Here is a 23818-nt window from a genome sequence, read left to right as displayed (position 1 = left end):
AAAAATTAGTTGGGTGTGGTGGCGAGCACCTGTAATCCCAGCTACTTGGGAGGCTGAGGCAGGAGAATCGCTTGAACCTGGGAGGCGGAGGTTGCAGTGAGCTGAGATCCTGCCATTGCACTGCAGCCTGGGTGACAGAGCAAGACTCTGTCTCAAAAATAATAATAATAGTAATAATAACTCCCAGAAACCCTGACTCCTTTGACTGGGGACAGGTGTTAGAAGCCGAGATCTGAGCAGCCAGTATCCTCCGTGCCACAGGAGTCCTCTATCAAGCTTAACAGAAATTATTAAGCTGCCATTTAAAAAATTGTGTTTCAGCTAAAGACCTATTCAAAAGGCTATTAAAATTAACTTCTAGGTTTTTTTGGTCTTTCTATTTTTTAAAAAACGACAAAGTGAAGAACCCTTGTCTTGAGCTTTTCAAATTCTCTTCATAAACAGTTTGAAAAGTAAAGTCCTTTTTGTTAGGTCATATTTCTTGGATTCACCTTTCTGCTTGTAGCCTGGCAAGTTCCAAGGTGGGAGGCCGGAAGTCTGAGATGAAGACCTCAGCAGGGTTGGTTCCTTCTGAGGACTGTGATAGAGACTCTGTCCCATGCCTCTCCCCAGGCTTCTGGGCTTTGCTGGTGATCTTTGGCACTCCTTGGCTTGTAGATGCATCATCCCGATCTCTGCCTTATCTTCACATGGCATTCTCCTCAGGTGTTTGTCTGTGTCCAACTTTCCCTTTCCTAAAAGGATACCAGGCATCTTGGGTTAGGGGCCCACCCTGCTCCAGTGTGGAATAACTCGGTCTTAACTAAGTATATCTGTAATGACCCTATTTCCATACAAGTTTACAATATGTGGCCCTGGAGACTAGGATTTCAATATATGGATGGGGGCGGAGGGGAGGAATTCAACACATAAACACTTGGTCTTGCTTTTTTCTGCTTAATTTTCTTGTTATGAATAACATTTCTCTATCCCATGGACTTCCTAATTTTGCTTTTCTTCTAGTTTAGACAGCTCCCACATGGTTTTTTTTTAACCTCTGCCAGTTCTCCAAATGATAGGAAAATTATATCCCTATGGTCTCTTTAACATGTTTATTTTTTCCTTCAGTGTGCTAGCTGTTTTTGGCTTTTTGATTTTGAAGCAGTACTGTGTATATAAACAGGGGTTATATTTTGTTGATTGTTGATTGTTGATTGATTGCTTAAAGAAACAGATGGCCTGGGTTGAAAGTTCATTCAAAGATGGTTAGAGATCACTTTGCTGAAGCAGAATGCCCAAAACAATTCCTGGGAGCCTCTTAAAATAAGACACAGTAATTAAAAGCAACTATACCCTTCTAAAAACACAAAACTCATTTATTTTTTGCTTTATATTTTTTATACCAGTTATGAAACTTACTCACTGATAAAGAATTGGGTATGATTTATTTTAAAATTAAATTTAGTTTTGTCTAGCAAAATTAAGAAAATGTCCTGTTTTGTGGTATACATTCCAAGAGAATGCTAATTCCATGAGCACAGGGACATTGACTCACTGTCCTATCCCCCAGCATTAGAACAGTTTCTGCCATTAAAAAAAGGGTCCCAATAAATTTTTGGTGATTAATTTTTTCAACCATACTTCTTTCTGTTGTTTTCATTTTGTTTTGTTTCCTCAATAAATCTTAGAGAGATCTGCTTGCCATATCCAATTGAACACCCCTACCACACACACATCTGTCGCGGCGCCATGTTCCCCACCTTCACGTCACCTGAGGACCTCTACACGGGCATTAAAGCCTGCACCCAGCAGCCCTTTCCTCCCACGGTGCCAACGAAGGCTTATGATTCAACAGTTTTGAAGACAAGAGGTAAAATGTGATCTGGAATCAGAACTGTATTAATTCTTATTATTGGGATTTCTTCAATAATAAAATTAAAGCAAGGAGCACAAAGGACTCAAGTCACAAATGTGTGACTCAATAGATCAGGAAACTTGTTCACAGCTGCGACTTTACAAATCAGCTGGAGCGCCACCATGGACCCATCAAATCAGACTCTCTGCAGGTGCTCCCAAACTTTCCCCTCGACACAGCCTCTCATGTTACAATCAGAAACCAAAACGTTGTAGAATTGGTGGTTTTTATTCCACTTCTATTTTCTATTTTTATTTCTTTCCTGCTCTCACGGTTTACCTTTTAAAAATTTCATCCTAGCCCAGGTGATCAGCACAAGGGACAGTGTTTGCATCAATCACAGAGTCTGGATGTGGATGCAGCAGCAGTGATAGAATTGAAAGATCCCCATTGAAATAAGATGCAGAAAGCAATGGGAGTAGTTTGTTCAGTCCTTGTTAACACCCTGGAGCAGGTTCTCCCAGCTGCAAACCTTGGAGTCTTTGTGAATGTGTTTTATCAGGAATCCCGTACACTAGTCATCGAGTCTCTCCCACACTAGACACCTCGGTCTTTGCTGAGGAGTCCTACACATGTGTGTAAACAGAGAGGCCATCTCTGGAGAAAGAGTGAAAACACTTGAGAGAGGGACAGAAATGATACATGGTAGGCAAAGACAAATATTTGTTGAGTGCATTTAGGTGAGGTAGAAAAGACTCAAGGATTGTCCTATCCTGCAGTTCCTCTATACATGAATATTTGGACCAAAATGCAAGGACAGAATATTGCCATGATCAGCCTCAACCTCAGTGTCTTATTAGCAGATAGTAACGTTTTGAAAGCTAGCATAGTGGAATATGTAAGAGCATGGATTCTAGAGTCAGACTGCATGAGTAGAATTCTGGATCTGCCACTTACTCACCTGCGGTCCATGGGAGAGTTTCTGAACTCCTCTGTTCTGCTTCCCAGTCTGCAAAATGGGAATATTATTAATAGAACCCACTTATCAAATAACAGAGATAAATGTTAGCAGTTATTCTCTTACCCTGCTAGCGTATAATGACTGCAGTATGTGTGTACCATGCTGAACTTTCCCATTGCCTCTCAGACCAGGCAGCATTGGAAAAAGGCAGTGAAAGCTGTATCAAGTATACTGGCTGTTAGTATCGAGCACCATGCTTAGCTCTATAGCAGAAGTGGGGAGAGATGGTGCCATGCAAAAGAACTATAAATGTTCTAAAGGAAATGATAAGTATGATACCTAAACAAGTAAAATTTTTATGACTTTGTTACGTAAATTGTCAAAGTAGATTTCTTTTTCTCAATCCTGAATTCAGTAATTTCTGAAATTATCTGAAGTACACATAGTTAGCAAGAAATCACAGAAATATGTGTTGAATTCATAACAACACTTTTTTTTGGGGGAGGACGGAGTCTTGCTCTGTTCCCCAGGCCTAGAGTGCAGTGGCACTTTCTGGAACCTCTGCTTCCCGGGTCCAGGTGATTCTCCTGCCTCAGCCTCCAAGTAGCAGGGACTATAGGCATGTGCCACCACACCCACCCACCCACCTAGTTTTTGTATTTTTAGTAGAGACAGGGTTTCACCATGTTGGCCAGGCTGGTCTCGAACTCCTGACGTCAAGTGATCTGCCCGCCTCAGCCTCACAAAGTGCTGGGATTACAGGCATGAGCCACCATGGCCAGCCCATAAAAACACTTTTCAATGCAGTAACATAAGGGACTGAAAAAGCAAGTTGTCCTCTTAATTTCCTGCTCTTCCAAGCCTCTACCTCTCTCCAACCATTCAGTCACTATTAGGGAATTTTTAAAAGATGAGCATACTCTAACAACCCTTATAAAAAAATCTTTCCAGGAACTAGTACGGCATTAGGTTTCTACTCTCCCACTTATTTTAATTCTTCTTTATTAGAACTAAGAAGCATGGGCCAGGTGTGGTGGCTCATGCCTGTAATCCTAGCACTTTGGGAGGCCAAAGTGGGCAGATCACTTGAGGCCAGGAGTTCGAGACCAGCCTGGGCAATATGGCAAAACTCTGTCTCTAGTAAAACTACAAAAATTAGCCGGGCCTGGTGGTGCATGCCTGTAGTCCCGGCTAATTGGGAGGCTGAGGCATGAGAATCTCTTGAACCCAGGAGGCAGAGGTTACAGTGAGCTGAGATCATGCCACTGCACTCCAGCCTGGGTGACAGAGAGACTCAGTCTCAAAAAAAAAAAAAAAGAGAGAAAACGAAGGGAGGGAGGGAGAGAGGAAAGAAGGGAGGGAGGGAGGGAGGAAAAGGAAGAGAGAGAGAAAGGAAGGGAGGGAGGAAGGGAGGAAGGAAAGAAGGAAGGAAGGAAAGAGGTTAGGAAGTTAAGAGTGCAGACTCTAGAATCAGATTGCCTGAGTTTGAATTCTACCTTTGAGATGTGGACAAATCACTTATTCTCTCTCTGCTTCAATTTCCTTATTCGCTAAAGTTGGAATAACAGTACCTTTCTTATAGTAATGTTAAAATTTGCATGTGATGATGTATGTATATAAAACAGTACAGTGACTGGCACATGGTAAGTGTTCAATAAACACCTGCCCTTGTTCTTATTACATATGAAGATGGGTGTTCAGAACATTCTTTAACTTGAAACTTATCACGAGAGCAAAGCAAGCCATGCTGTTTGGTAAAGCTTATCAGATATAAAACAAAATCTAAAAAGCTGTATTGTTTAAGATGTTCCCTTTCAATACCTTTTTGGTAAGCAAGTACTAACTCAGTTTCAGAAAACTTGATATTTAGGCAGAGAAAAGCCAAAACAGATAATATAGAAATGTATTTGTTGAGTCCCCAGAGGCCGGAAAAAAAGATCAGAAAGAGGATCCAGGAACACTTATTATTTACCTAAGATCTCTCTCATTAAGAAGAAAGGTGAAGTACTAGTGACTCCTATTACTACTGAGAGCACTAGGGTTAAAGACTCATTCGCACTCTGTGTGGCCCACATGCTGCTCCTGCACATGCTCAAGAATTCAAGAGCAACAAGCCAAGTGTGGTGGCCTGCCCTGCCCTGTAGTCCCAGCTACTCAGGAGGCTGACATGGAAAGATCATTTGAGCCCAAGGGTTCAAGTCCAGCTTGGGAAACATAGCAAGATGCTATCTTAAAAAAAATAAAAAATAAAAAGAATTCAAGAGCAAGCTGAATCTCTCTAAAGCTGTAACTACATAGGTAAAATGTACACCAACATTCATCTCTACCTTGTATTATCTCATTTCTATTTATTGTACCTATTAATCCCTTAAAAGACTGTTCTTATTTATTGCTTTTCCTGAAATTTTCAGGTAATCCTTATAGATATGAACTGATTGATATTCCCATGGATTCAAAGAAGAAAGCACTGACTTGGCCAGGTCAAGGTGTATATTATGATGTAAGTATCTTTTTAAATGTGTGTTTAAAGGAAAGTAACAAATATTTTTAGTCAATACATTTATAAAAATCTAGGCTTGACATGGTGGCACATGCCCGTAATCCCAGCACTTAGGGAAGCCAAGGTGGGCAGATTGCTTGAGGTCAGGAGTTTGAGACCAGCCTGACCAACATGGTGAAACCCTGTCTCTACTAGAAAATACAAAAATTAGCCGGGTGTGGTGGTGCATGCCTATAGTCCTAGCTACTCGGGAGGCTGAGACACGAGAATCGCTTGAACCTGGGAGGTGAAGTTTGCAGTGAGCCAAGATCATGCCACTGCACTCCAGCCTGAGCAACAGAGTGAACTCTGTTTCAAAAAAAAAAAAAAAATCTAAAAGTTTATTTTCATTTTCTATCTGAATGTAAAATTTGAGATTTTGACTATGATTTACATTTTTCAGTTTTCTTAGCTGATTTCATGTACTGTTGGTAGTTATGGAACATTCCACAGTTACCAGAAAAAAAAAGATTGCCCCCAGGAAGATGGTGGAGGAGGGCTGCATTTCTCACACTGTGTTCCTCCAACCCTATTCTTACAACTTATAATACCTCCAGTCACTCCAAATATGCAGAGAGTAAATGGGAGATTTCCAGAAAGATTTGCAAGCTATTATTGTTCCAGCCATTATTATCATATTGGTGTCAAGTTTAAAATGAAATAAAGCAATAGCCACCATTTATTGAGAAATTGCTACACACCTAACCACTCTAAATACATCATTTAACCCTTTCAATAACCTCCTAAGGTTAGCATCATCATTTCCATTTTATAGATAAGGAAACTGTGACTCAGAATTTGTAACTATGTCATGATCACAGAAATCTGGTTTGTGAAGTTCTAGTCTCTGACCTTAACCTCTGTCCCATAACTCCTCATGGATAAAAAGAGAAAATTATAAATCAAGAGGGAAAATATCTAGACGTTTGAAAATAATAATAGCTAACATGGTTGGTGAGAAGCAGTGCCAAGTGTTCTCCATATATTATCTCTTGGCATCCAGCAATCCATGAGATAGGCAAGTGATAATTTTGGGAGGTTGAAAACATTTGAATTTTACCTGGCAAACCATTATGACAGGCCCAGCATGTGGTCACCGCCATGTCACAGAGTCATCTATAAAGTAGTCATTTCCCGTTTGTTTTTTTAAAGTTAAATGTCAAAAAGAAGTCCTAACGAAGCGTCTGTTTTACTGGATCTCTTTCAGTTTTTAAGCAAAATCTATATCTAAACAACCCAGAAATATGAGAGTTATTCTAGAACCCATCCTATCATAACATGTTCTTATAGCCAAAGGCTCCAGATCTGTAGCTAAGTTTCTTCCTAGTCATTAAAATCCTGTTTTCCTCATGTCACATTCCTTGGCAGCCATCCTGAATAGCTCCCCTCTGCCTGAGTGTAAATCCCTATGCTTTAACTGAGGTGCAGAGACCCCTCAGGATCTGCCCTTACCTCCAGCCTGCAGCCTGGCCCCACCCACTGGTTCCCAAACAGGTTCATGCCATTTCCCTTCTTGGAATGCCCTCCTCCCAAGGCCTCTCTGCCCAACACTTGCTAATTCAAGGCTCAGCTCAACCCTCTTTGTTTCTGTTATGTAGCAAAGAGAACCAGGTCAGGAGGCCTGTGTGCTTGCGGGTCACTCCTCTGTTGCCATTTACTGTGTAAGTGATACTAGGCAGATTATTTCCCTTTTCTGAGCTTCAATTCATAAAACGTATCTGGGTAATTTCACTAAAAATCTGTCCTGTAAATTTCACAAGATAAGAGGATCATATGAAAGATTCAAAACTAGAAAATACTATAATTTATAAGGCATTATTATTACTCCAGCAGAAATGATATCTCCCTCATCTGACTTCTGCCACACATACTATAACCAGTAACTTTTCACATATTTCATATTTCATCAATTAAATTATGAGTTATTTGAGAACAGAATATGTTATGTGTATATCCCCACAGTGCATTGTACATAAATATTTTTGGCTGATTTATTTATTTATTTCTTATTTCTGATGATTAATCCCACTTTCTTAATCTTTATTAACTGCTCTTAATTTTCAACCTTTCACATTTTCTTCTGGCTCATCCCTAACTCTAATCAAGTTTTGCATTTCCCTGGACAAAGAAGTAAAAATAAAATAGATGCTGAGCTTCCTGGGAGTAACTCATGACTCACCTTTTTTTTTCTCTAATCTCTAGGATAATACCCTATACTTGTCCTTCCTATTTTTCCTGCCTTTTGTCATTTAATTGGGGGAGGTAATCTACAGTGTTCTTTATCTACAATGTTCTATTCCTATTAAAGGATTTTTTTTTTAAGAGACGAGGTCTCATTATGTTGCCCACTAACCAGAAAGGGGGAATTGTTAAGTATAGCCTACAGCTACCTCCTCATGTCTTTTAAGTTTGGCCTAAAGATTTCTCCATACAGAATGAACTGCAGCCTAACTGGATGCATAAACAGACTGTAACCTACTCTTGTGCCAATCACCTAGTTTTGGCCAATCAAAGGCAGCCAACTGTTCAAACCGTGTTCAAATAAGACAAACATTAAGCTGTAACCAATCTGGCTGTTTCTGTGTCTCACTTCTGTTTTCTATAGGTCACTTTCCTTTTTCTGTCCATAAACCTTCTTCCACCACCTGGCGGCGGCAGAGTCTCTGAACCTATTTTGGTTTGGCGACTGCCCAATTTATGAGTTGGTTTTTGTTGAATTAAATGCTTTAAATTCTAAAATATTAAAGAAAAATGAGAAACAAAAGAAAAAGAGATGGCCAGATGCAGTGGCTCACTCCTGTAATCCCTCTGGGAGACACTTTGGGAGGCCAAGGCAGGTGGATCAGTTGAGGTCAGGAGCTTGAGACCAGCCTGACCAACATGGCGGAACACTGACTCTACTAAAAATACAAAAATTAGTTGGGCATGGTGGGGCATGCTTGTAACCTCAGCTACTCAGGAGGCCGAGGCAGGAGAATCGCATGAACTCAGGAGGCAGAGGCTGCAGTGACCCGAGTTGGCACCACTGCACTCCAGCCTGGGTGAGAGTAAGACTCTGTCTCAAAAAAAAAAAAAAAAAAAAAAAAGAGACAGATTCTGTCTCATGCTGCCTTTCTCAGATCTATTAATTATTTAACACCAGGCTGGAGTGCAGTGGCTGTTCACAGGTGCAATCATGGCACACCATATCCTCAAACTTCTGGCCTTCTGCATCCTCCTGCTTCAGCCTCCTAAGTATCTGGGACTACAGCTGTGCACCACCACACCAGGCTCAGGAGGATATTTTTTATAGTATTTACCTTTCCTATTGCCAGAGCAGTGGTCCTCAACCTTGGCTGCACATTAGAATCACCAGGGGTGCAGGCTGCACCCCACACCAATTACATCATTCTCTGAGAATGGAACTCATAACAAGAATGCCTTGTTTTTCAAGGACTTGTAACTTGCATTTCTGGGATAATAGTCTTCTCCCTCCTTCTGCTCTACCCAGGGAAGGAGAAGGGACACTACTAACCTGATAAGCAGGTCCAAAAATATGTCACTTAGCTGCAAAACAGAAAACTCCGGGAACCATATGTTAGTACTTTCCATCCAAGCCAATAAGAAAATATGTATAACATACTGCTCTAAAACTTGTCAGTTCTGTGACCTGGGTAACATACTTAATCCTTCAATACCTAGTTTCCTCATAGATAAAGCAGGAATAATAATAAAATCTACCTGATAGTGCTGTCCTGAGAATGAAATACACAGAAAAGCACCCAGCACAATATTGGTACATCGTAAGTTCATAATAAATATTAGCTGCTATCAGTATTATTATTCCAATGGTTATAATACTTTGTTTACCTAGCAACATAGAGAAATGGGTAACCTTGGAAAGGAGAATATTCCACATAAGAACGTTAACCTTTTAAAAACTAAGTCCCGGGGCTTCATGTTAACAGTGTGTTAAATGTCGTTTTTCCCTCCTCCTTTCACGTTGCATGTGGATGCAGCAGCTGTGCCTTCAGCAGCTACTGAGATCAGACGCCCCTTTCCCACCCAGACCCCAGAGCTGCCCTAGCTTTGCCTCTTTGGACTGGCCCAGTTTTCCCCACCAGAGTCATTAGTGACTCTGGTGATCATTGTACTTATCACTCTATTCGGGGCCTCTCCTGCTACCCTTCTCTTCCCGCTGAGATCTCTTCTCACTGACCGTTTGCATCTGTTACCAAACCAATCAACGTTCCTTTTCCTTTTCCAGTTGGCAAACATAAATAGGTTTTATTTTGATTTTGAAATGGAGTCTTGCTCTGTCACCCAGGCTGAAGTGCAGTGGCACAATCTCAGCTCACTGCAGCCTCCGCCTTCCGGGTTCAAGCAATTCTCCTGCCTCAGTCTCCAGAGTACCTAAGCCCACAGATGTGCGCCACTATGCCCAGCTAATTTTTGTAGAGGTGGGTTCACCCTGTTGTCCGGGCTGGCCTCAAACTCCTGGCCTCAAGTGATCCTCCCTCCTCGGCCTCCCAAAGTGCTGGGATTACAGGTGTGAGCCACTGTGTGCGGCCCATACATAGGTTTTAATACTTGACTCTTCTGGGCTGTTTCATTGCTTACTCAAGTGAAGACTTTTGTCCTGTTTCTCAAGAACTTGAATGTCTAGCCTTAGCTTTTAGGATATGAGAATAGTCTCTAGGATGAAATCTACCTTGTAATCATTTTTTGATAAGATGAGATATAATCACAAAGGTCAAGTGCCATAAACCTCCTTACTTTGGACTTTTTGAAATGTTTTTAACAAAACCATTTTCAAAGCCTCACTGAGAATAACACAGTGTTCATTACAACCCAGCTTTCTGCAAACCTAAATATTTGGACAGACCCTTGGCTTCCCTTTGAAAGAGAGCTCACTGATATCACCCCTTCAAAGGGGAGCAGTTTTTCTTCTTGATCCACCTGCCATCTTTCCAATCTAAAATGCCCATTCCCATCCTAGAGATACTTTCCTCATTCCAGGGACAATTCTCTCTCCAACATACCACCCATACTCCACACTCATCCTTAAGTGGCCATAATGAATTTGGTGATCATGCAGGGACCTCCTTTAGAAAGGAGTCATCTTACCAAATAACTGGACGCCCACAGTGCACCTCTCCATGACTGCCAGCACCCTGTGCCCCCTCCCACCTGCTCAGGCCCATTGACAGACAAGGTGTCCAGAATGGGAAACAAACTGTCTGTCTCTCTCCTCATCTTCTGTCTCACACCCGCAGTGTTCCCACCATTCCATCTCAGGCAGCGCTGTTATCCAACCAGGCGTCCTCTTCTCCCTTCAGCCGTCTCTCTTTCCTAAGCCCTGACTAGAGGCCAAAAATAATTCTGTCTGCCAGTCTCTCATTTGCTCCCTCTCTCCGTCTCTCTCTCTCTCTCTCTCTCTCTGTCTTCATTCCAGATGTAAATGAACGAAGTGCCTTATCATAACCTGTTAGTGTAAAAATGGTGCTAATAGAATTAATTAAAATATCTAATAAAGAACCAGTATTCCCAAATGCTAAAGCCTCTGCAAATGGCAATGTGGTCTCCACAGTAAACCTTTTAACCTCCCCTATTTAACCTGGTTAAGCCCCATCATTCAAGACTAAAATAAAACAAAAAAAAAACTATATTTCCTTTTTTTGTTTCATTTAATATATTACAACCATGTTATTTTAGTGACAATTTATGGAGTTTTGGTGCCTAGCACAGAACTCTCAGAACCTTGTACATGGTTTTGCATGCAATAGGTATTCAGTAAATGTTTATTAAATAGGTTATGAGTTACATATATTATATGAGCTATGCTGGGAATGTAACCACCATTTATATAGTACTATTCCTCTGAGAATATATTCCAAATTCAAAACAACTAATGTCACTTCTTTGTAGACTGGAGTGTCTGTCTAGAAACTAACATCTCAGGAACTGGAATTCCTTTCTGCCGTAGGCTTATCTTCCATATCAGATACAAACTGTACCCTGAGTTTAGTGTATTGAGCCAATGAATACCTTTGGAGTAAATGACTTCCACCACCCCTCTCTCACTATCCTCTCAGAGTAACATCCCCTTAACATACTGAAAATTGGCCAGTTCCCCTCTCAAATGTTTCCTGCCTCTTTAGCCCCTTCTCAAGACATCACACGCTACAGTAAAATTTCACATTGCTTATTTCCTTTCCGTGCCCTTGAATGTGTTTCAGTAGATCTCTGTTGTTAGTTCAACCAGTGTAAGATACAAGATTAATCCAGCCCCGTAGAACAATATTTTTTTAAAAGTCCTTCTTGGCTGGGCATGGTGACTCATGCCTGTAATCCCAGCATTTTGGGAGGCCGAGGCAGGCAAATCACCTGAGGTCAGGAGTTGGAGACCAGCCTGGCCAACCATGGTGAAACCCGGTCTCTACTAAAAGTACAAAAATTAGCCGGGCGTGGTGGCGCACATCTGTAGTCCCAGCTACTTGGGAGGCTGAGGCAGGAGAATCACTTGAACCCAGGAGGCAGAGGTTGTAGTGAGCCGAGATCGCACCACTGCACTCCAGTCTGGGGGACAAGAGCAAGAGCAAGACTCCATCTCAAAAAAAAAAAAAAAAAAAAACAGTCCTTCTTATTTCCAAGTAAACTGGCTCTGCAAATAATGAAAAAGATAAGGAGATCAAAAGGGGCTTTCTTTATCCCTGAATAAGTAAGCCACATATTTGTTAAAGGTTTATAGGGGTAGCAGTGCCTTTTACCATGATTACTGTATATGTAAAATGGAATCACTCTAATCTCACAGGGTTGCTATGAACAGCATAACCCTTAGGCCCGGGAACTTTAGAAGGCCCCACACTTTAGAGGGCCAGTTCTGGCCTTCCTCTGGCTGTGGCCCTTTCTGTGGAGCAAGAGGATATGTTCGTCTGGAGCCCATGCTCCTCTGTCTCCCTCCCCTGACCATGATCTTGAACCACAGAATTCCCTGACCAAATAGCTTTTTTTTTTTTTTTTGAGACGGAGTCTGGCTCTGTCGCCCAGGCTAGACTGCAGTGGCGCAATCTCAGCTCACTGCAAGCTCCGCCTCCCGGGTTCACGCCATTCTCCTGCCTCAGCCTCCCGAGTAGCTGGGACTACAGGCGCCCGCCACTACGCCCGGTTAATTTTTTGTATTTTTAGTAGAGACGGGGTTTCACCATGTTAGCCAGGATGGTCTCGATCTCCTGACCTCGTGATCCGCCCGCCTCGGCCTCCCAAAGTGCTGGGATTACAGGCGTGAGCCACCGCGCCCGGCCTCCAAATAGCTTTAAACCCAATCCTAGGCCCTTCTTAGGGTCTCTTCGTTAAGTCCATCTTCCCAAGGGTTGGCAGTGCTGCCAAGCTGGTATATACCTCATGGCCAAAGGAGTGACCAAAACATGACTGCATGCCTGTTTGCTAGAAGTGAGGTGGTGGGTAAATGGGGCGGGTAAAGAAGAAAGCAGTCAGGGTGCTGAGGCCAGGGGCCAGCGGCTGGCTCTGCCTGAACCACCCTGTCCCAGTGCAGAACTGGAAGTAGTCCAAGAAGTCCAAATTTAAACCTGGTCTTACAGGTTGTTCCAGAGATATTTTGTCAAAGCAGGTGAAAGGAACATATTTTATTTAACATTTGTTTACTTGATTTATAAATTTAACTATTTAGTGAAATGGAATACAGACTTCCATTTGTACTTTCATCCCAGGCCCTCAAGTGTTAAGGGTGGGCCTGGCTGTGAGGGCACCCAGCAGCCTAATGTTGAAGAAATGCTAGTTCCACACTTGCCACCACTATCCACTCTGCTCCTGCTGTTCCTTTGGCCTCCACATCTCTGCACATCATTCAAGGCCCAGTTTCTGCATATAACATGACATGGCCTCTTGTCTTCACCCTCCCTCCCTGTTTCCCAGCTCCACTTCCCCATTCAGGTGAATTCAATCTCTCCCTTCTTTGAACTTTCAAATAATTCTGTCTCATGGTCGAGCATGGTAGCTCATGTCTATAATCCTAATGCTTGATAGGCTGAAGTAGGAGGATCTCTTGAGGTCAGGAGTTTGAGACCAGCCTGGGCAACATGATGAGACCCTGTCTCTACAAAAAGTATTTTTTAAAGAAAAAGCCAGGAGTGGTGGTACAGGCCTGTAGTCCAGGCTGTTCAGGAGGCTGAGGCCAGAGGATCACTTGAGCCCAAGGGTTGGAGGTTTCAGTGAGCTATGATTGTACCACTGCACTCCAGCCTGGGTGGCAGGGTGAGACCCTGTCTCTGGAAAAAAAAAAAAAAAAAAAGTGTCTTTACTTCTTTTATGACAAAGAATTACTTGTTAAAACCTTTTTGTCATTTGTGTTTCATGCTTTATCTCCCCTACTAGCCAATAACCTGTTCCTGGATGGCAAGATTTGTTTTGGATCCATGCTTGTTTGCAGCCACTGCTGTGCACCTATATGTGCTTAGTAAATATTAAGTATCATAAGAGAGATACTGAGAAAAGGTGAATTTCTAATCAAAAAGACTGCAGTGAAACTCACTTATTCACTCATGTTTACATGCATAGCTCTTTTGAAAATATAAAATAAAACTCTCTAGTTACGTCTGAAGAATGAAAATTTTATTTGAATTTGAGTGATTTAAACTTCATTGGAAATTCATAAAAGACATCAAATGGTTTCATTTCAGGCGTGGAAGGAAAAGTAGAAGGCACACAATTTTAGCTAAACTTAGCCAAAAGACCACCTTAGAGCCCTTTGTATTGCTAATAAAATTTCACTGGAGGTAGAATATTCAGGGACATTTCTCCAATACACATTATCAAAGTCCCAGCTAAGGCAAAAGACTTTTAGAAAAGACCTTACCATTTATTTGATAGAATATTGTGTTTAACTCTATATATGGTTCCAATTATAGCAATTAGTAATTAACTAGTAATTAATGACCAAAAAAAAAAAACATTCTGACGTCAGCCTGGAATTTCCTTTGCCTCTTTCCTGCTGAGATCATGAATCAGCTCTTATTCTACTAGATGACATTAACAGCAGTAATCTTTATGTTCATATTTTAGTTTCCCAGAGGTGTTGAGAAAAATAAGCCAGTATTCTACCCAAAACCTCCTAAAACCTTTGCTCCTAACACTTCTTTAAATTCATGGGACCCTATTTGCTCTGCCAAAGAAGCCAACATACAAAGAAATCTTCAGAGGTCCCACTGGCTCACTTCGTACACTCGTGATTTTACAGGTATGAGTTCACTTTCATACAAGTAAAAATTAGAACAAAATTGGAATATTTAACAAATGCTATGACAAGCTTTCAACTTCTCATGTTTTTGCCTTTTTCTCAAAGTATTTAAATCCTAAGTAATAAGAATTAAGGTGGGTGGTAAATTTCTCTTCATAGGTAGCTGGGAGGTAGGGTTGGTTTTCATTTTATTGGTTCTAATTATATTACAAAAGGAATGGGTAAGTTTTCCTATAAAGGGTAATATAACTGTCGTTCTTCGTTTACCCTAACAAAATAATAAGATGATGTTTCCATTAAGGTCTGGGGCCCATGGACCCCCTTGAACTGGATGATTACCATGAAAAGATGGTAGCAGAGTTAACAGGAAAGATAGGATTTGACCCAGAGCCTGTAAGTAATTGCAGTCAACTCTCAGTTATTTGGGGGGAGAGTGCTGGGCTCCTTCTTGCTTTGCCACTTTTTGTGTCTTGGGTTTTAGCAATCAAGTTAGCAAATGGAAATTTTTACTCATTTTAGAAGTGAATTCTGAGCTGATTTGAACTGGTTTGAATACTTTGTCTGCTGTTTGGGAAAACAAGCAAGATTTCTTTTCTTGGGCCAGGCGCAGTGCCTCACACCTGTAATCTCAGCACTCTGGGAGGCCGAGGCGGACAGATCACGAGGTCAGGAGTTCGAGACCAGCCTGGCCAATATGGTGAAACTCTGTCTCTACTAAAAATACAAAAATTAGCCAGGCGTGGTGGCACTCGCCTCTACTCCCAGCTACTTAGGAGGCTGAGGCAGAAGAATCGCTTGAACCCAGGAGGCAGAGGTGCAGTGAGCTGAGATCGTGCCACTGCGCTCCAGCCTAGACGACAGAGCGAGACTACGTCTCAAAAAAAAAAAAAAAGAGATTTCTTTTCTTCTTCAGAGTGTTTTTTTTTTTTTAACAGATTTTCTACTATGCTACTGTTGCTGAAATAACTTACAAAAGCAGTTTACAAAAGAATTTAACTAGTGATTTAATGAGATTCCTAGTAAATTCCGTAGATCTTTGTTTTTTTTTTTTTTCTTGAGACAGAGTCTCACTCTGTTGCCAGGCTGGAGTACAGTGGCACGATCTCAGCTCACTGCAGCCTCCGCCTCCTGGGTTCAAGCGATTCTCGTGCCTCAGCCTCCAGAATAGCTGGGATTACAGGCACGCACCACCACACCCAGCTAATTTTTGTATTTGTAGTAGAGACGGGGTTTCACCATGTTGACCAGGATGGTCTCGATCTCCTGACCTCGTGATTTGCCCGCCTTGGCCTCCCAAAGTGCTGGGATTACAGGCGTGAGCTACTGCGCCTGGCCCTTTGCATATTTATATATCTTGTACATTACCATTGCTTTTGAAGAAATAAAGGCTTCCTCCTGATATTCATAATAATTGAGAGCTGGCTGAATTACAATGAAAAGCCAATACATTCTCTGCAGATATCAATAGAGACTTTTAAATTGATTATGTGAAATGGCCTGGAAGAAATAATCAAGCCCTTTAATAAGCAAAAGTATAATCTGTTGGTTTAATTATGTAAATGAGATGAAATGACCTAATAGTTTGCATATGTGTTGTTTTATTTGAGGCCTAAATTTTATTCTCGACAACTACAAATTTTGAAAACAAAATTAACATTTTGAAGATATATAAATTGTGAAAAACACATGGAAAAGCATCTGTAAGATTATTTCAGTGTGAACACTTCAAAAACTGAGCTGGGTCAGGCTCGGTGGCTCATGCCTGTAATCCTAGCACTTTGGGAGGCTGAGGCGGGTGGATCGCCTGAGGTCAGGAGTTTGAGACCAGCCTGGCCAACATGGTGAGACCCATCTCTACTAAAAATACAAAAATTAGCCGGGCGTGGTGGTGGGCGCTTGTAATCCCAGCTACTCTGGAGGCTGAGGCAGGAGAATCGCTTGAACCGGGGGGATGGGGCAGAGGTTGCAGTGAGCCAAGATCATGCTGGGTGGGGGGAAAAAAGAAAACAAAAAAACTGAGCTGAGGGCCAGGTGCGGTGGCTCACGCCTATAATCCCAGCACTTTGGGAGACTGAGGCGGGTGGACCACCTGAGGTCAGGAGTTGGAGACCAGCCTGGCCAACATGGTGAAACCCTGTCTCTACTAAAAATACAAAAATTAGCCAGGCATGGTGGCACATGTCTGTAGTCCTAGCTACTCAGGAGGCTAAGGTGGGAGAATCGCTTGAATCTGGGAAGCAGAGGTTGCTGTGAGCAAAGGTTGTGCCACTGCACTCCAGCCTGGGCAACAGAGTGAGACTCCATCTCAAAATAAATTAATAAATAAAATAAAAACTGAGCTGAACATACTGATTTTACATTTGCTTCAGCATTTCCTAAGGTGATATAAAATCATAACACCAGGAGCAGGTTTATAGGCTGTGTTTTATCATTCACTGAAGGGTTTTTAATAATTTTTATGTTGAATTTGCAATGAGCATTCTCTAAGTATAGAAAATATTATATGAACACATGTTGTCAGGTGTGTTCAACAACTGTCCAGATTTCCAGAGATTCGACCCTGTATGGTATGTACAAAATACGTATTCCATTATATACAGGATGTTTGCCAAATATGTTATATACAAAATCATTGTGCAAGCAAATCAACTCTTAAATATTTATGAATAACGAGATAAAATATACCTAAGATAATTGGAAGTTTAAAAGAAAGTTTTAGTGACTCTTGCTGGTTTCTGATTAAACCATAAAGAACAGACTGGGAAAACATGTTTTAATGGTAATAAAAATGTGTATGAAATATTTTATTGTAGTAGTGTAAAATAAAAGCACTAAAAACTGCTTCTTGCATACAGAAATATATATGGTCAAAGTACAATATGATAAGTCCTGTCCTTTTTTATGACAAATTTAACAAAGCACGTCAAAGAGCTAAAGTTTTTTCATCACATTATTTACTCAAACTTGATTAGCTAAAGGCTGTAACAAATTTGTTACCTCAATATGGAAATTTCTCTGACTATAAGCAGATTAGCTTTCAAAAGGATGTTCCTAAGTCCATTTTTTTAAGTCCAAGCTACAGTGATTATTTTCTCACTACTCTCATTTGTATTATCTCTGCTGTCAATTCCATCATCATTATACATACATTCTTTGGTAGTTTTTTTACTTTAACATATTATTATAAAATGTTTAAAACATACAGAAAAGTAAAAAAAAAATGTATAATGTAAATGTATAATTAACACCCATATACTCACCACCTAGATTCACCACTAACATTTTGCTATGCTTGTTTTATCACATAATCTATCCATCTTTCCATCCTTCTAACCATCCATCCTCCAGAAATAATAAATATATATTATTTGTGTGCATTTTAGAGTAAATTGCAGATATTAGTTTACTTCACTCCTAAACATTCAGCATGTATATTATCAACCAGAGTTCAATATTTGTTTGCGGTTTTTTTTTCTTTTAAGGTGAAATAAAGTTCAATGCAATTGCACAAATCTTAAGTGTACATTCATCGAGTTTTAACAAACACACCTTTGTAACCCAAACCCCTATCAAGATACAGAATACTATCATTCCAGAAAGTTTCCTCCTCATACCCCCTCCCAGTCAGCTGCGTCCTCTTCCCACCACCCAGTGTGTATCTATTAATAGCACTTTAAATACACTCACTACTTTCGCAGTTACCAGACATAATTGAGTTCATAATATTTATAAAACAACTTAAAAAAAGCACAGACATGACACCTCAGACCAGTGTTTCTCAAAGCATAGCAAATCTCCAGCCTCACCATCACCTGAAATGCTCGTTGAAAATTCAGCTTCCATATATTTACATGCAAATCTGTGTATGGACATATGTTTTTGTTTTGGGAGAGTAGTTATATGATTTTAGGAAACTTCAAAACCATTTTTCAAAGTGGCTGTAACTCTTTACATTCCAACCAGAAATGTATGAGAGTTTTTATTACTCAACATAAATGCCAACAGTTATTTATTTCTCTCTTTTTGATTATATGGTGACTGTGGAGTATTAACTCATTGTGGTTATTTTTGGTTTTGTAAATAAATTTTATTAGAACATGGCAACAGTTGCTGGGCACAGTGGCTCAGGCCTGTAATCCTATCATTTTTGGGAGGCAAAGGCGGGAGGATTGCTTGAGCCTAGTAGTTAGAGACCAGCCTGGGCAACATAACAAGACTCTATCTTCACAAAAAGAAAATAAAAGAACTCAGCAATATTCATTTGTTTATGGATTGTTTATGGTTGATTTTATTCAACAATGGCAGAGTTGCATTGTTACAATGATGATCATATGGTCCACAATGCTTACACTAAATTATGAGCTTATTACTACTTGGCCTTTTACAGAAAAAAGTTTTCTGATCCCTGGAATAGATCAACAAAATTGACAAACTTCTAGTTAGATTGATTAAGAACAAAAGAATACACACATAAATCACAGTTATAATGAATTTTTTAAAAAGATTATCATTACATATTCTCCAGGCATTAAAAGGATCATAACTTAAAATTGACAAGTGTCCTTAAAAAGTGGTCCTCCCAAAATTGGCATGAGAAGATAAAGAAAATCTGAATAGTCCTATACATAATAAATTGAATTTATCAAAAACCCTCCTAAAATGGAAAGTCTAGACCCAAGTGGTTTTACTGGTAAATCTTTTCTAATCTTCAAGGAGAAATAATACCAATCTTACACAAGATTTTTAGAATGTAAGGAAGGTTAAATTACCCCATATTATGGGTTAATCTCTTTTGTTGAAGTTGTAGCATAATCCCAAGTACCTCAGAATGTGACCTTATTTGGAGATAGGGTCATTTCCAAGGTAATCAAGTTAAAATGAGGTCATGAGGGTGAATTTAATCCAGTCTAACTGGTGTTCTTATAAAAAGAAAATTTAGAGGTAGACATGCTGCAGAGAGAATGTCTTGTGAATATGAAAGCAGACAGTGGGGTCATGCCTCTACAAGCCAAGGGACACTAAAGATTTCCATTAAACCACCCAGAATCTTGGGAAGAGGCAGGAATCAGATTTTTCTTCACAACCCTCAGAAGAAACCAACCCTGCCAATACACTGAGGCTGAACTTCCAGAACTATGAGACAATAAATTTCTATTGTTTAAGCCACCCAGTTTGTGGTACTTCATTATGGCAGCGCTAGCAAATTAATACACTCCGCAACTTGTTTTATGAGGTTCGCATTACTCTAATACTGTCAAAACCTGCCAAAACCATAAGAGAATGAAAACCAAAGAGAAAGGAAAGAAAAAATAAAAAAATTAAAAAATTAAAAAAAGAAAATTCAGCTTCCTGGGGCCCACTACAGACCTTCTGACCCACAGTCTTGGAGGGTCTTAGGAGCTTAGGAATTTCATGCCAGCTCTGCAGATGATTCCGATTCAGCCAAGGTTTAAGGGCACTTGCTAAGGCCTAATAAAGGAGACTTTGGCTGAAATTAAATAACTGCACACACTGCTAATGCCATCTGTTAGTGATGGACAGAAGTTTTATTCCAGTGATTGCTTTATATCTTTGAAGTTTAAAAGCAGAGTTCCCACACAGAAAGAATTCTGTATAGCCAAATAAAAAACATGCCCCTTTCATACTCTCTAGAACCAGTAAAGGAGGAAAATGTATTTGGACCCAAATTTCAATGTCTTTAAATTAGTATCAAAGAGCATTGCAATGTACACTCCTACGCCCATCTCGTGTACTCAGACAATGAAAATGGGTATACTTTTGACCTACCATTTGTGGCAATATCCCTGATCAATTTTTTTCTCCTTTTTATCCCACAACTACAGCAAGAAAAATTCCATCCTGTCTTCAAACCTCCCAGACCGTTGGAAGGACGAATTGCCCGATTAATTCAGAACCGACGTTCTCTGGAGGCTATAGTCCAGCAAAGACCACGTTCCTGTCCAGATTGTACTCCTAGAGTTTTGTGTAATTTTCATACCTTTGTACCCAGTTCTAAAGAAATGATGGCACTTAGTGATAACACACCAGCCGGTGTGACCCATAAAAACCAGGATATTGAAGAGAAGATCATAGAAGAACAGAGCTTGCTGTCTACCTATGAACTCCCATCTTGTTACCCAACAAAAGACCTTACTAGCATTTATGACATAAAGCCATTTCCAAAAATCACAGATACTAAAAAGACAGAAGATTTATACTGGAGACAGCAGTCACTAAAAACCCAACCCACACCTTACTGTAAACCAAACCACTGGATTCACTATGAAAATCTTAAATCTCCCCTACGTGATCAGTATAATATGTGTCCAAACCCTGTTAGCCTTAGTAAACCTAGTGTTTTACAGAATAAACAAGACACGGAAGCTTTCACTTTAGAACATTTTTTAAGTAAGCCAGAAGAAGAGTTGTTCTTGAACATGGAAAACATTGAAGAAACAAGACCTGTTCTTGGTTGGATTCCTAGAGCTGGAGTGACCAAACCTCAGACCAACCTGCTGGAGCTTAAGAACTCTTTTTCAAAAACTGGTGCACAAAAGCGTTTCCATAAATCAATTCTAGAAGACCATAAAGACCTCAGGGATAATGAGCATTCGGGGATGAAGCACCAATTCTATGGCCATAATTCCTATTATTTCTATAATTGAGATACTCATTCTTCCCTTCAAAACCCAGCCTCTTGCAAGAAGCTAAAAAATATAACAGAATTTCCTTCATATTGCTGGATTCTGTTTTCTAGATTAAACCACAAGGACCTTGTTAGTGAGGTTTACATTTTCAGGAATTTAAGTTAGTATCTGGTTGGAGGAACCCAGAAAAGGTGATGTTATGACTTCTTGAAAAGTTTAACAATTTGGCAATAAAATATTAGAACTAGAAAAATTTATAGTCTTTAATCTCTCATCTTCAGATTATACTACAAGGAAATTTTCCAAAATCACAAAAAGCAATGTGTACAACAAAGTTTACATCATTGTTTCACCAAAAAAAATTGAAAAGCTGGAAAGAACTCAAATGATCAATAATTAATGAATGACTATACAAATTATAGTATCTTAATAAAAATGAGAACACTGTCCCTTTATGTAAATTTTTGTACATAGTAGCATTAGGTAGAAAAGACAAAACCCAAACACCTAGTTAATTAAGGGATGGACACCTCTAAAAACTATATTGTCTTAAAAGTATGTGGACTCTGTTCCTTTATGTAAACATGTAAAGAAAATAAGTCAGCGAAAAAAATGAAACCCAAAACTCTCTGCACGTACACATTTCAAATTGAATTGTTTGCTTACCCTTAACTTTCTGATTGAGAAACATAACTGTTTCTTTTATGCAGATAAAATTATTTTACTGAAGATCTAGCAATGGCCTTAATTAGCAACTGGTGAGTTCTAATTATAGCAAGAAAGGATGGCTTGGTATCAGTTATTACAGAGCCCCAAATCTTCATTTCTGGAGTGTGTTCTCTAAGAGTTTGGCTAACTCCCATATGCAAGTCAATTCATTTAATGTGCCAAGAGGTAGATTTTAAACATAGTCTGTCGTGGAAGTTCAAGAGGAATTTCTTTAAGTATTTTGTGAATATTTATTTTAATTTTATGACCAACATGTTGTTTGGTTGTAACCTCCTTAAAACTATTCTGGGCTAAAGTTAGAGAATTTTTTTCCAACTGCATCCTGTACAGCACTAGTTACATTATGACAGGAAGTAAAAGTTTACATGGTGAAATAATACTGGGGAAATCGGAGCAACAATGTCAGTTGCATGCCTTGGTCACTGGGTTCTCTATAGCCTTTAATATGTAATGCAATTGGGAGTGTCCGAGGTGAGGGAGATATAGTGTACACACTTTTTATCACAGAGTAGATCACTGGAATGGAATTCCAAATAATAAACTTTGGAAGATGTAACTCTCCAGTATAAACATTTGAGGTTTTGATTGCACTCCTAGAGTTTTGTGTAATGTTCATACCTTTGTACCCAGCTTCCCTGGGTTGCATGGAAATTAGTTAGAAATTACATTCTAAATATGGTGTTCACTGTGCCTACCTCCATGCAAGGGTGGCACAGCCTTCTCTTTAGGCATTGTCATAGTCATGCTCCTCAACTAAGAGGAAGTCAGCCTTTCCTTTAACTCTGCTGATTGTTAAAGCTAATGAATCTGCCCTTATTTGATGACAGAAAATACCAAACTCCAAGCATGCTCATCAAAAAGCTCAATTTTTTTGTTTTGTGTGTGTGTGTTTTTTGTTTTTGTTTTTTTGGTTTTTGTTTTTTTTTTTACAAAATGTGTTAGTTTACTAACTGGTTCTTTTGTGTGTGTGTGTGTGTTTTGTTTTTGTTTTTGTTTTTGTTTGAGTCAGAGTCTCACACTGTTGCCTGGGCTGGAATGCAATGGTACAATCTTGGCTCACTGCAACCTCCGCCTCCTGGGTTCAAGCGATTCTCCTGCCTCAGCCTCCCAAGTAGCTGGGATTACAGGCACCTGCCACCTCGCCCGGCTAAGTTTTTGTATTTTTAGTAGAGAAGAGTTTTCACTAGTTGGCCAGGCTGGTCTCGAACTCCTGACCTTGTGATCCACCTGCCTCGGCCTCCCAAAGTGCTGGGATTACAAGCGTGAGCCACCATGCCCAGCCTACTAACTCTATTTTTGTCATACATTGGCAACCTCTTTAATATCCAGAGATTCGGTATTATAAAATTAAGATTCACTTGTCCAGTACATGCGCAATATATACAGTACAGAAAAGTTAAATCAAAAGAACATATAGAGCAATGGATAAGCTGAAATGTTCTAGTACACATTAGCAAAACACCTTTTGCAATTTCCTCCCTCCTCCCTCAACCCAATGAATGATACAGAGAGTACACTGTTCATAGAGGTGGTTTAACATTCTATTATACTTCCAAACACGGTATTTTCCATTAATTTTTAAAAGCTATTTACAAAAAGTATTACTCTACTACTTCTGCTTTTAAAACATCAGGCACATCCGAATATCTACAAAGACTAGATATTTCATATCAGAACTTGTCTACTATATACACAGCAGTTGAATTACACACATTACAAGGGTCACAATCTGAGAGATCTTCTAAATATGACCACTTTGGCCTTGAACCATTCTATCCTCACTTCCTTCTCTCTGCCTTCAATCCAGTGGACAAACATAAGCATGTGTAATGCTTAGAGATGGTTGAACAAATTCATATCCAAGTCATTTATA

General features: G+C 39.9%; 1 protein-coding gene across 3 annotated transcripts in view; it reads left to right on the top strand.

The window, feature by feature from the left end:
• SPMIP4 (sperm microtubule inner protein 4) overlaps nucleotides 1-21469 on the top strand; it is a 45065-nt gene extending 23596 nt beyond the window's left edge. For all 3 annotated transcript variants that reach the window (XM_019030289.4, XM_019030290.4, XM_019030291.2), the window contains exons 6-10: nucleotides 1668-1849; nucleotides 5207-5295; nucleotides 14395-14569; nucleotides 14871-14962; nucleotides 20413-21469. In XM_019030289.4, the coding sequence (XP_018885834.1) occupies nucleotides 1668-1849; nucleotides 5207-5295; nucleotides 14395-14569; nucleotides 14871-14962; nucleotides 20413-21234 (1360 nt within the window). In that variant the 3' untranslated portion in view covers nucleotides 21235-21469. The remainder of the gene's footprint in view (nucleotides 1-1667; nucleotides 1850-5206; nucleotides 5296-14394; nucleotides 14570-14870; nucleotides 14963-20412) is intronic.
• Nucleotides 21470-23818: the final 2349 nt, after the last annotated feature.

This window comes from Gorilla gorilla, chromosome 6 (assembly GCF_029281585.2).
Source record: "Gorilla gorilla gorilla isolate KB3781 chromosome 6, NHGRI_mGorGor1-v2.1_pri, whole genome shotgun sequence".
NCBI classification, from domain to species: domain Eukaryota; kingdom Metazoa; phylum Chordata; class Mammalia; order Primates; family Hominidae; genus Gorilla; species Gorilla gorilla.
The sequence above is the reverse complement of the archived record's forward strand: the minus strand, read 5'-3'. Positions and strand labels throughout refer to the sequence as shown.